Below are 14,176 nucleotides of genomic sequence, written 5' to 3'. Positions count from 1 at the left end.
GGTAAATCTTCAAGAATTTGCAAAAATATATAAATTGTTTTATTACCGAGTGAACAAAGGCACCTTAGTAATTTAACTTATTTAAGGCAAATGACTTAGAAACCCCTACTTGTTCTAAATCTCACAGATACAAAGCATGTTTCTTTCACTACAAAATCTTGTTTGAAGTTTGGAGCCTAACACAATTAGGGCAAGGCCCATTTAAGCCACCTGAGCCTAAGTCATAAATAACAAGGCAAACCCCACTTGTATTGCGTTTCAAACCAAAAATAAGTTTCCTTAATGAAAAACCATATTCTGAGATCTGTATCTATTTGTTCAAATAACTTAAGCAGCAGCATTTAGGCCACTTGGTTCAAATAAGTTAAAGTGGCAAATTTACAAAAATGCCGTCACTTGGCTCTAGTTCAGTCATTTTTAAAAAAATAGACAAACAAGTAACCAGCTGAAATGATTTTTACCGCGACCATAAATTAATTGATTTAACCACCTTGTTGATAATTTGTAGGTGGCTTGACCATTTTATTGATAGTTTCTGAAAATATTATGATGTTGCAGCAATAACTACCACAGAAATAGAAAATTAAAAAGAAAAAAAGAACTCAAAGAAATAAAAAGAAAACATCATATAGTTAAATTTAAAGTATGTTTCTCACGAGGCAAGGACGACTCTTGATGTCGCAGAAAACACGTACATCAAAATTAAAAAAGAAAAAACAAATACATTCAACTAATGCTAAGTTTCAATACATTTCAGCTTCAAGCAATAACATTGTGCTGTCCTCACAATGTTAAGAAATTAATAATGGAAAAGAAATCATATGGCCTCTCCATAGAATAACAAAAAGGAGAGAGAGAGAGAGAGAGAGAGAGAGAGAACTCAAAAGTTAAGGCCGAAGGAATCATAAGGCTTATTTAAAGTCAGGCTTATCTGGGTAAGTGCAGCCAGACCTTTGGATGATTTCATTTGCGGCGTAACACCCGGCTCTGACACAATCTTCAATAGGCTTCTCTTGAACCAACTGTGAGAGAAATCCTCCAACAAATGCATCACCTAGAGAGAAAAAGAGAGAGATATTCAGTAACAGTTAACACTATCTTTCTGCTAATAAGATAAAATATGAGAATGATTGAAGTCTCTCACTCACACACTCACATAAAAATGATGACAGTGGTTTACTGATAATGGCTCTCTCTCTCTCTCTCTCTCTCTCTCTCACACACACACACACATACAGTGGTCAACTGGTTATGGTTCTCTCTCATGAGAGACAAAATAAACAACACCCACCTGCACCATTGGTGTCGACAAGCTTCTCTTTGGGTAGAAGAATGACTGGGAACAATTTTATCTGCAAAAACAACAACATCGTGATTCACAAAGTTCGGAAGCAATTAATCGAAGGTAAATAGAACCAGAAATACATAGAAAAAATGGAGGACAACAAAGAAGATAAGTCTAGTTTCATGTAAAAAACACCATAATTCAATGGGCTAGCCTCCAACGCTTTACCCAGCACTCGTTCCCACTGATAGATAGCAGGACCACAGGAGATCAACTATAACCATGTGAATGTCCCAAGGGCACCACGGCCACCACCCCAGTTAATCCCCAACCATCATCTGCGATAACAAATGGTCGATGTATCTCTTGGAGTACCATATACCAAGTCCAATCCCAATATCCCATTGAACACAACAAATAAGTACCTTTCCATCCTCTGCGACAACCACTGGATCAGCACCTTGGGTGATAACTGCAATTCTTTTGTGAGTTCCCGATGCCTTGGGCAAGGCCGAAAGCTTCAAAGCTATCTCTTCGACATCATCAGTCTATGAAAGAAGCAATAAAAACATTAATGAACAAGAATTAAAGGTAAAAATAATAAATATAATATGCACCAAATGGTGTATGGGATATGGTACACCTAGGGGCATCTACTATTGTTCTTATGATGATCATTGGAGAGTAATTGGTGATGCAAATAATGGGACCTGATCACTGAGAATAAAAGAACGCGGCAAATTTTTGGGGAGAGAGAAGAGAAGGAAACAGATTTAACCAAACTTCACAAGAAATGATTGGTCTTTTGGGGAAAAAACAAATCTTTTTTCTCGTAAAAAGTTAAGTAGAGAAAAAAGCTTTCCTCATTTTTTATTTTTTCTTTCTACTCGGTGGAGTAAAGTTCCGGAGGCTCACTTGACAGCTCAAATAAATAAAAAACAATTTGCTAAAATCAAATGAATAAATCATTTAAAGCAAAGGGTTCTTACAAAGGTTGGGAGGGTGAAGTAAGATTGGAGTGACAAATTATTGCAATAGCTTCGTGCAATATTTCACAAAATTCCTTAACTCAAAAAGGAACTAGGCAATTCTGGTCCATGGGACCCCAACCCAAAATGGCCCCTGAGATTGAGAATTTGGGGGAAGAGAGCACCAAATTCAAGTTTCAATAGTGCGTTCTGATAACCATTTACACAATCTCCAAGAGAACGGCATTTCTACTTCTGGCTCTTCAGTACTATTCAGCTGCAAAGACAGACATGAGGATCGCATCGCTAAGGCCCTCCTTAGAGTCTGCTCTTGTTTTTCCTTTTTGTTTTTTGGACTTAGGGATTTGGGTGTTGAATTTTGTATGTTAATTCTGTGGATTGTTCATCATTTCTCTAGTATATCCTTATTTTGTTAAGAGGTTACTGATCTTTGGGTTTTATCTCTTTGAAGCAATGAGCTATTATGCTGCAAACAAGATATAGGTATAATCTGAATTATTTGACTTGGTGGCCTCCGTAAGTTGTTATTGTTGTATGGTTTTCTCTACTCTTTGTTTGAGGTATGCTTGGAAACATCTGACTCCTGGTTTTGCGTAATTTTGTTACATGATTTGCTCAGGAGTAGTGGTTGCTTTAATTAATATTTGATCCCATATTGGAGACTTCTCTTGGACGAAAAAACAAGGTGGAAGTGCTTCAATATATGAACTTCTTGACTATATTTTTTATTTGTTGGAAGTTTGGAACCCTTTCCCGAATCTTTCATTTCGAAAATTCCCAATTTGATTCCTTTTATAATAAATCCCCATTTGATTTCTGGAACAGAACCCCATCTTGGAAAAAAAATAAAAAATGTATAAGGCGAGATAACTTGAGATGGGTGGACAGATGTGGGATATCGATATGATCAAGGCCTGGAACCATTTAAATTTTTTCCAAACACACATACCTCTTTCAGGTTGATAGAGACATCTTGTGGATATTGGAAATAGAAACTGTGGTTGTCATTTTTGAGACTGTTACCCAAAAACTGGCATCTGTGGATCCAAGTTCTTATTGAATAGAATTCATATATTTTCAGCGATATTCATTCCAAAGATCTCTTAAGGAAAATTTGCCTCAAACTCAATAAGTAATGGAAGATAATATGGGGGGTGAGTCTCTTTGAGGTGCTGCCTATTCTTATTATAGGAAATCAAATTAGCTTTGGATCAGGAAAGTTCCTTTTGGATGCAAAAATCAAGATCCAAATGAATCAAATAGGAGGCTGGAATTCAAAAACAATTCCTTTCTAAAACCATGTCTATATCACGCTCAACCAAAATCTTCTCTCAAGATAGGTGGTGGAGCCAAAACAAAATATATGCAGAAGACAGATTTTTCCTTCTTTATTTGAAAGTATACTATGAATATGGGAAATCATAATCCATTCAGGCATCATAGTGCATTGAAAAGGATGATGATGGAGAGTGATGACCCATAGTCTTAAGGTTTCCCACTAATATATCACGTTACAGTATACCATTCTGAAAACCAAAATCAGCTTATATCGAAGTTCAATAATTGCAGACATGGGCCTTACCTCCCAACCCTGAACCCGTGAAAATGTCCTCGCTTCAGTCTCGTTTCCAAAGATGTAATCCATGTACCTATTAAAGATTTTCCACATTAATTTTTTAAGATAACAGCATATAAGCACAAGAAAATTGAACCATTGGATGCATAGAGAGGTAAAATGTAAGTAGATGAAGCTCACGGAAAAACTTTCTCGAGGTGATCCTTGAAGAATTCAGCGATAAAAGGAGCAGACAGGTTCATCATGAAAGTCTGCATAACAAAGAGACAAATGAGAATACATGGAAATCGCTTTTCTCAAAATAAGATACAACAGTATAATATATTGATAAATCCAATGGAAAACCATAATCCATTTGGGTCATCACCATTCCAATGAAATGATGGCTATGATGGAAAGAGAGTGGGTCCCTCCATTGGGTGAAGTACTGTTCTGGTGGATCCTACTCTCCCTCCATGACCAGCCCACGTTCCATTTGATGGTGAAATCCCAATAGATTATGGCTTTCCATGGTCCACAGGGCTAGAGCATACTTTTCCCAAGGATAATATATAGATAGTTGTAACAATGCAAAAACAACACAGATATATATCCCAAAAATAAAAAAGGCACCTTTTGATTTGCAGCCGCATGCTCAGCTACAAGCAAAATGGACTCCAAAGACACCGTAAGGAAGAAACCAGCAATATAGAAATATTTAGCCTTTTCAACTGCGGAAGAGAGAGAGAGAGAGAGACAGAGAGAGATGGGTGAAAACAATAATCAAATAAATCATAAATTGATGCTTGCAACTGCCAAATCAATGGGCAACTTACCCAATGCCCAATTTTCCGGTCTTTTAAGGTGGTCAGATTTGTAGAAGTTTGCAGCCGATAAGTTAGCTACTAAGGACCTGTACATAGTTGACCAACATCAGATAAGCCATAGACAATTTGGAAGATAGATTCATGAGCGGCCTGAAATAACAAACTATCAAATGGAGGTGGCTATAAATCAGAGCATTGTGAAACATAACTTGTGGACAAAAACGAAGAGTCCACATCATAGGTTTGGAAAATTGGCTATAAATGCAATTACCAGAGTCAAGCAAGAAGAGTTTAAAGCTCTCCAATTGTCTTCCAGAAATAAAAAGGAAATTATACTATAACTCAATGCATTCAGGGAAAATGTGCCTCTTGGGATTATCACCATTTCAAGAATTAATGGATGATGATGGAGAGACAACGGGACCCACCATTGGAGTGTTCATCTTTTGGCCACACACACACACACAATAACTTGAAATGCCCACTTACATCTACAATAGTAGATGCCCAACGGTTCAAATCAGAAGGGAAGGAAATGGACGGCCACAATTGCATACAAACTTTGAATTTTATTTTTTTTAAATCCAATTGACTGGAAAAGTGGAGGGTCACACTCTTCTATCTTAGACACACCTAAAAAAAAATATAAAAAATAATACAAAAGATAAGTTGATCAAAATACCAATGAAAATGTTTCGAGTGTCATCATCATCATCATCATAGCTTTTTCCCAACTAACTAGGGTCGGCTGAAAATCCTTCGAGTGTATTTTGGTCAAATTATTTTTTTGAATAATTTTAAAAAAACAACCATACAAATAATTTTAAAAAAACATATAATTAGTAAATCCACCTTCACAACCCATGCTAACATTAACTTTTGTATTTTCAAGGGTTGTGATGACTCTTCAAAATACAAAAGTTAATGTTAGAATGGGTTGTGAAGAGTGGATTTACTATGTAGTTCCTTTTCTTAAAAAAAATTAACTTTTTGTAGCAGCTTGTTCATTCATTAAGGGTAAATATGTAACTATCACTAAAAGAAAATAAGTATCGCCATCATCTTTACAAGAGTAAAATTGAAATTTTTACTAAAGGCCAAAGTTATTCTACTAATAAAATTCCAAAACACTAACTTCCAAAATTCAATTGTACTTTTAAAACAAAAAAATTAAATCTACCCTTACTTAATGATTAGGTTACCTAAAAAAACAAATTTAACAAAAAAACGTAATGGATGTTTTATGAATACACGCATCATAACTCATTCTAACATTAATATTCATATTTTGAGGCTTGTTATATATATATATATATATATGTGTGTGGGTAGTGATTTCATCCAACGGTTGTATATAATATAATGCAACAATCTTCCAAAACTATGTTAGGGCCATTTATTTGGTAAAAATTTTAAGATAGACACTCTTTTCATTCTAACGAACAATCACAAAACAGAAAAATTTGAAAACGCAAATTAGAAAGTATTTGTTTGAGAAAATTTCTCCGTACACCCCATTTTTTACACCCATTTCTCAGGAGACCTAAGTATTCAAACTATTTGTTGAGGCATAAGGTCCCTATCTTTTCTATCCTCCAACCCCGTAGACCCCTTTGACCACATACTATTGACCTAAACAATTTGTGAAATGACTCCGTTTTACCAAGTTAACCTCTGTGTGTCTCTCTAAACTCCGTCTCTCTCTCTCTCTTTCGCACCTCTCTCTCTCTCTCAAACACCAACTTGTGGCTTGAAAGGTTGGCAACACTGAAACTGGTGCACTAGCTTGTAGACCAGAGAAAGCTTGCATCGATGGCTGAGAAACGGGTGCATTAGATTGAAGAGTCGGGTTTTGAAACGATGGAAGTGGTGGGTTCACTGGTCTTTGAGCCATGAAGCTTGATAGACCTTGAGGTGGAAGACCCAAAGGAACGAAAGGCATCTAAGATTGGAGGCGAAGGGGACTTGAAGGTTGAAATCACGGAGCAATCATGGTGGGCAGCCCAGGAGGGGCAAAAGCTTGAGCCATGGCTGGTCGACACGAGAATTTCCATGGAAAGAAGGCTTTGAACGCGTAGAAGATGGTGTAATAACAGGAGGAGGTCGATTGAGGCCTAAAACTAAAGAAAAGAAATGTGGGTTTTGTCCAAAGACCCCAGGTTGAGGATTTCCATAAAAAGAAGGCTCCGAAACAGTTGCAGAGGAAATCGGAATTGGAGGTGGAGCCATGATTGGAGGTCAACTGAGCACTGATTTGGAGAACAAATTGTAGGTTTTGCAGAGGGATGCCATTAAAGCTTGGAGGAGGAGGAGGAGCTCGATTGAGCAGAGGCTCTAATGAAGCAGGATTTGCATAAGAAATTGGAGGAGAAGAGAAGGGAAAGGCACGCCTTCCATGGAAATTTGATGTGAATCTAGGTTTCTGAATTCTCATACCCCATTGGAATGCAGAATTTAGCTCTCAAATCTTAAAAAAGGGAGAAGGGTTTCTGCAAGTGACTTTGGGTATTTAAGAGAGAGAGAAAGAGGGAGAGAGAGAGAGAGAGAGGGAGTTCAAAGATGGATGGAGATGTTAATTTGGTAAATGGAAGTCATTTCACAAATTGTTTAGGTCAATAGTACATGGTCAAAGGGGTCCAGGGTATTAGAGGATAGAAAATATAGAGACTTCATGCCGCAAGAAATAGTTTAAATCCTTGGGTCTCCTAAGAAATGGGTCTTAAAAATGGGGGTTACGGAGAAATTTTCCCTATTTTTTTAGCCCAATTAATATAGGATGTTCATTTTGGTGAGAAGCTTAGATCTAGGTCTTAGAATGATCTTTTTTCTTTCCAAATTTTTTAGATCAATTTATTATCATTAGATGAACAATGTTAAAAAAAAAAAAATTGATTTTGAAATCATAAAGGCCTAGATCTTAAAATTCACAAAATGAATTATCTAGATTTGTTGTTGGAGGGGACTCATTTTAATCATATTTATGGTTCAAATTGAACTTTTGTTTTTTGAGGATTGATTATTGAGATGAAAAGAGCATGTGTGTAAAATTTTGGGTCATACAAATACCACAAACACGGTTTTCTAGAAGTGTTGTTGCATTATATGGATGCGGGTTTGTATAGAGCCGAGGCTCTAAACAATCAAAGTAAAACGCACCTTCAAATAGTGTCAAGAAATGTGGTTTCAACACTGAAAATCTTTGGGATAGCCTTAAAATATACTTTCATCTTTAATTATAAAATTTAAAGCTTCAAAAATACTGTAGATAGAGCAAATCTATGGAAGCTTGAAAATCTTGAAAATAGACAGTCCAAAAATGCATTACAAGATGCACTATTTCCAAAACTTGAAATCCATTTTTTTCTCAAGTCCATGCATCATGATGTCATGATCAATTTAAGGATATTTGGCCATCAAAACAACCTCTTATAGTGAAACTTTTGAGATGGGTTTTAATTTTATCGTTTAGAGCCTCGGCTCCATATAAACTTTTTCCTATATATATATATATATATATAGAGTAATGATCCTATGAGACCCTCCCACACCCATGTGTGTAGGACCCCAAAGGATTACCATTAAATTTGGCACAGATCTCCAGAAAAGTTATCACATGGGTGTGGGACTTGACTTTTCTAGAGATCTGAGCCAAATTTAACGGTGATCCTTTGGGGTCCTACACACATGGGTGTGGGAGGGTCTCATAGGATCATTACTATATATATATATATATATATATATATATATATATATAAAGGTAATAGCTCTTTTCCTAAAGAGCTTGTTCTTCTAGGGCCTTCTTCTGTTCCTGTATCAGTAACAGGATAGCAGTAAGTTATTCTATGGTTTCTAGCGGCTCCTTTTTTATGAGTTCCTAACTTAGAGGCCCTACATAGGTAGCTTTAGAGGTCTTGTAGCTCATTTTTTCCATGGTTCACACATCTTCAAATCCTATAAGTTACATTTTAAAAGGGGTGTGAATGGTAAAAATTACTTTTAGGTACCCTTTATTCCATGACTATAAAATAAATAAGGGCATTTTTGTCATCGAGGAGGGTACTGGTGATATTTTACTAAAAACAAAGTGCAAAATTGCAATCTTGAGAAGGGCAATTTTGAAATATTTACTAAAGGATAAGGGCATTTATTGTAATAAAGTACCTAAAGTTTCACTCCATAGTTACCCATGTCTTTTAGTGAAGATATCAACAATACCCTTCCTATTGACAAAAGTGCCTTACTCATTTTACAACCATGGAATAAACAAGTTGGTAACTAAGGTAAGTTCAAAAATTCAAAGCAACCTATAGAATTTCATGGGGTGACCATAGAAAAACATATAGGTTTCTATATTGTTAACACCCTATAAAATCCTATAGGTTACATTTTAAAAGGGGTATAAACTGATAAAATTACCATAGTTGCTCCTTTAATATTCAATATTAAAAAATGAGTAAGGGCATTTTTGTCCTTAAAAAGGGAATTGTAGATATTTTCACTAAAAGACAATGGTAATTACGAAGTGAAGTTCTAAGTACTTTATTAATACAAATGCCCTTGTCTTCTAGTGAATATTTCAAATATGTCATTCCTGAGATGACAAACATACCCTTTGTTTTTACTGCAAATATCCACACTATATTTTTTAATAATTTTTATTTTTTGATAGTAGACTACACTTTTGAATAATTAAAATGCCCTTACTAGTAATGAAATAAAGAAAGGGGCAACTAAAGTAATTTTGGCAATGCAAACCCCTTTCTATATGTAACCTATAGGATTTCATAGGGTGCTAATATAGGAAAACCCATATATGTACATACAAATATATATATATATATATATATATATATTTGTATAAGTCTAAGATTTATAGAATATATATAATATATATAAGATTTGGGATGCCCGAGGCAAACCACTATAGTATCCAACCTAACTCATTTTTTAGGAACGTAAGTTTGAGCCCTAATTTCACACACTCTCTTCGACCTAGCAAACAAGATCAAGAAAAAAAATACAAAAAACCCCTAAAAAATGTTTTTTTTTTCCAGAGATAGAAAACGCAACGAGTACGAGTCATCCATTTCATAAAATCTAAACTAGTGTTAGATTGAGGGGTTGCGGAGGAAGGATTTATATGCCAACAAATTTTGTTGATTCCCTCATCATTACCACATCTAGAAAAAAAAGACTTCTGAGTTCTCTATGACCCAAATCTGATCATCCAAAAAATGGACATTATGTGTTCCCTAATGGGGCAAGAGTTTTAATTCTGATTTTTTCTTTCAAGGGGTGCACTATCTCTAGGATGACTAGGTCACGTTCCTAATCTTTGGGGTTCAAGGGGTCTCCTAAGCAATGGTTTTAAGCTAGGGTGAACATTGTAGCAGTTCACCATTGGACGCACCAAAATCTTTTCTGATATAGATTTGTTTATACCTAACCTCATCTCAAGATAAAGGTTAAGGTTATAATGGATTGTGAAGTGTGTGGTACATTTACTAACACTCATTACTTTTTGGTAAAAGAGGTAGTTTAATTATTAAGTAGGGGTCCATTTAAAACTCTCACAAAAACATAATACTGGTCTCAAAGTGTCCTAGAACTTTATTGGAGCCAATAACCTTGTCCTTTGATGAAAGTTTCAATTATGCCCTCATAACGATGACAAAAGTGTCACATGTACCTTTCATGACGAAGTTAGACAACAAACCAAAAAAAATTTGAAAAAGTTAAGTTACAAAAGAAATGTCTTATTAAAAAGCAGCCCTTGTCTAACCATAACCTTAACTTTAACTATTTAGTAAAAGCTGCATATTAGATAAATCCACCGTTCACAACCCATAACTATTTAGTAAAAACCACATATTAAGGTAAATCCACCATTCACAACCCATTCTAACCTTAACTTTTGCTTCTTGTAGGGCTGTTAAGATTATATACTATCGACCATTACTCAATCAATCGCACCTTTTGTTTTATTTTTTTTGTTTGTTGGTGTCTCTATTTTTTTCTCTATTGCTCGTGCTATTTAAGTAAAATGGTACGTAGTGGATGAATAGGCCTGAAAAGACCCAAGGACAAGACGGAATAATAGATATATACTAAATTGTAGAGGCTAGAGACAGGATAAGGCGACAAGTAGAAAACTAGGAAAAGAAATACAAGGAGGACACAAATGATACAAGCATTGCATTGCAACAAGAGGAAGGCACATCCAAAGTCTCAATGGAAAAGAAGATTCAAAACATCGAGGGAGATGGGAGTTGATATCGAGTCAAATGGCGAGAGGATGGCTAGAGCACAAGGGTAGCAGGCCCACTATGGGCAGATCAAGTGAAGGTAAAAATGACAAGAACAAGGAAAGTGCACATCTAAATCTCAAATTAGATGATTAATGATAACAACAATCATGTTTTTCATAGCGCACATTATAATCATTCTTAATGGGCCAAAGATTCCAATAATTTAGAAAACGAAATGATATTGGAAGCAAATAAATAACAAAAAGGCTATTGATGATGCACATTTGCCACAAGAGGTAACATGCCAATGAAATAGACATGGGAGAAAAATAATGTTTTGCAACATATGTTAGAAGTATTCATTTCCAACTTATAAGGATCACTTGGAAATTAAACACAATTTATTTTAGATAACAAACCGATATTCTTAAGAATGACACAACAAAGGAATGAGGCAGGAAATTATGTGGGCGATTGTCATATTATTCTCATTTAAGAGTATTAAAAATCCAAATAGTACCAGTCTTTTTCCAAACCTTGTATGACAAATCATAAATGTAAGAATAAAGAGGCATTGGCTAAATGAAGCTAACCTTTCACCACCCACAACACAGACAGCACAAGTTCCCGTTGGTGTGGATTCATCTTCATAATAATGAACCTATAGCAGAATGAAAATAGTTTATGAAATGATTTAACCTTGTACTTTCAAAATTATCTCGGTTCTCTAATATTTTAATTTTTTGGATAATTTTTCCTAGTACTTCCTTCAGAAATATATCGATTAGATTGAATAGATGATTACATTGACCCCAGCAGATTTTGAGCTTTTCTTCATCTCCTCACCAAACCTGTCTTTTCCAATGCAACCCATGTAACTCGTAGCACCTGGAACTTGAAGCATCCACTGCAGAAAAATAAAAATCAAAATCAGCTCAAGTGGAACAACATACTGACCATTTATAAGTACAGGAGACAAGTCAACTACGCAGACCGAAAAGGCTCATAATCAAGGCAAATAATATACCTGTGCAACCCTGATAGTGTTCTGAGTAGCCCCTGAAAGTACCAAAAATAATAAGTATCAATCTTTGTATTGTAATCTAGATAAAAGCAATGGCACAAAAAGAGAAAGAACCATAAGAAGTAATTTCATCCTTTGTAAATCACCACATACCTCCCGCAATGTATTCCACATTGTATTTGGAGGCAATTTCTTCATACCTAAAACCATCCGATAACACTTGAGTTTTCTTCTTCTTCTTCTTCTTTTTTTTTTTTTTTTTTTTTATGATTAAAGACACCTAATTTCATTGAAATCTACTGATGTTGATCCAATCAATCTAATAGGCCAAGGGTTCTTATCAATGTTACTTAGTTTCAATGAAATCTAATTGATGGTGATCCAATCTAATAGACCAAAAGCCCAACATATAATTTATCTCTAAGAGATGATTTAAGGTTAACTTTCGCAAAAAAACATATAATTTATCTTGTTTTCAACATTATCTTTTTTATTGTTATTTTCCAGTGGGGTCTTGGTGTAGTTTCTAGAAATTCAGTTATTCGGGATTCGAATAGACAACAGATCCAGCAATTATTGCATCTTTGTTTTATCTCCCCTATTTTACGAAAAGTAATATGTACATTCTCAATGCTAGATCTCAACAGCAGAAATAACTTTTTAAGTGAACTAGATCTCATTGTTAAACCTCAGACCTTTTAAATATAGCTAAAATTCTGCAAAACATAGCATGTGGTAGTAATAACAATGAAAATTATAGTAACAGTGACGAGTAAGTGCAATGTACTTACATAGGTTTATGCTTATCCTCCGCAAGAATCGCATCGTTCAACTTGATGCCATATCTACAAGACAAATAAAGTTGCCCACCATTAGAATCATGCATCTATATGGTAAAATTTACATTTTAACAACTAAATCAAGCAAAAATGGCCACACTGAATAAGCTCCAAAGGAATATGTCATATCTAATAGACCCATAACATCAATGCCCAATACTAGAATCATGGATCTGAACTGAACCGTAGAAAATTGCATATTGAACACTAAACAAAGCAAAAATGGCTATGGTAAATAAGTTCAAAATCAAGAAAGGCATGTCTATAGGGCCATAACATCGCCCACCATAAGAAACATGGATCTATGTGGTAAAATTTTATTCCAGACGCTAAAGAAAGCAAAATGGCCATGATAAATAAGCTCTAAAGAAGGAAAAAAAATGTCAACATAACCAGACTAAACAATATTCAAACACAAAAAAAAATTGGAGCACATTCAAGATCCATGAGAGATAAACATAAAAAAACCAACCATAGTAATGCATAATCTAACTATGCTCATTTAAATCAAATGATATGATTTTCAGATTGGAGGAGAGATTTCTGACCAAAAAGAGAGAGAAAATCAATTTAACAAAAAGATGAGAAAGAAAAACCAGTTTTCCAACAATTAGAGAGAAAAAAAAATACAGATTGATGAGATGTGTTTCCTCACTTGCTGAGAAAATCGCGGTCCACCACTGCTGAAATGTCGAGGAGCGGGTTTCCCATGCCCAAAAGAACTCTCTCTGACGCCATTGCTAGAACTTCAGGGGTGCGAGCTAGAGAGAGAAAATAAGAGTGGGATTATAGAGAGAGAAAGTGTGGGATTGTTGTGAATAAAGAGAGTATGAAAGTGAATATTTATATGGCTTTTATAGGGTTTTTTTGGAGGTAGGTATTTTGGATCTTACCTACTTCACAGTACCAGAGGTTTTGGCCGGGAAAAGTGGGTGAAAGCTTTTTCTCGATCTTTCTCTCTCTTCCCAATCTTTTATTCACTACTTTCTTCCTAATTTTCCCCTCACTCCCTTTCTCCCTCTTCCCAATATTTTTCTTTTTGTCTCCCTTTCTTCCGTAGCTCTAGCGGTAAGGTGTACCTTTAAACTTTATCATTGTATATAATTTTGAAGGGTTATCTTAAAATTCATTTTTATATTTAATTATACGATTTTAAATTTTAAAAATAGTTAAAATCAAAATAGATCTATAAACATATGAAAATTTTGAAAATAGACGGTATAAATATTATAAAATACACTATTTCTAATACTTAAAATCTTTTTATTTTTTATGGTCACACATATCGATGTTGAGACGATCAATCAAAGGTTTTTTCAACATTAAAACTACCTTTTTCGATGGATTTTTTATGTGCATCCATAGTTCTACATTATAAGGTTGCATCCTTTGTCTCCGATATTTCTCTT

The 14,176-nt window shown here is 34.9% G+C and overlaps 1 protein-coding gene across 1 annotated transcript; it reads right to left on the bottom strand.

The window, feature by feature from the left end:
- Positions 1-611: 611 nt before the first annotated feature.
- Positions 612-13,857, bottom strand: LOC18995830 (adenosine kinase 2). The gene is made up of 14 exons (XM_088872075.1): positions 13,661-13,857; positions 13,423-13,528; positions 12,720-12,773; positions 12,082-12,128; positions 11,932-11,963; positions 11,710-11,811; positions 11,498-11,565; positions 4,666-4,742; positions 4,463-4,560; positions 4,031-4,101; positions 3,857-3,923; positions 1,711-1,833; positions 1,292-1,352; positions 612-1,054 (listed from the first exon to the last, which is right to left on the bottom strand). Exons 2-14 carry the CDS (start codon positions 13,503-13,505, stop codon positions 912-914), a joined length of 1,026 nt encoding a protein of 341 aa, XP_088728201.1. The 5' UTR covers positions 13,506-13,528; positions 13,661-13,857; the 3' UTR covers positions 612-911.
- Positions 13,858-14,176: the final 319 nt, after the last annotated feature.

This window comes from Amborella trichopoda, chromosome 7, assembly GCF_054954075.1.
Source record: "Amborella trichopoda isolate Santa Cruz 75 chromosome 7, AtrichopodaSantaCruz75HAP2 v2.0, whole genome shotgun sequence".
Classification (NCBI taxonomy): domain Eukaryota; kingdom Viridiplantae; phylum Streptophyta; class Magnoliopsida; order Amborellales; family Amborellaceae; genus Amborella; species Amborella trichopoda.
The sequence above is the reverse complement of the archived record's forward strand: the minus strand, read 5'-3'. Positions and strand labels throughout refer to the sequence as shown.

What these genes read in the sequence shown, in the direction of transcription:
- LOC18995830 (XM_088872075.1), bottom strand. Translation starts at nt 13,505, where the DNA reads ATGGCGTCAGAGAGAGTTCTTTTGGGCATGGGAAACCCGCTCCTCGAC. An exon ending in GACCGCGATTTTCTCAGCAA is followed by an intron (nt 12,774 to 13,422) that starts GTGAGGAAACAC and finishes TTTGTCTTGTAG; the next exon opens with ATATGGCATCAAGTTGAACG. An exon ending in TGTCGACACCAATGGTGCAG is followed by an intron (nt 1,055 to 1,291) that starts GTGGGTGTTGTT and finishes TTTTCTCTCTAG; the next exon opens with GTGATGCATTTGTTGGAGGA.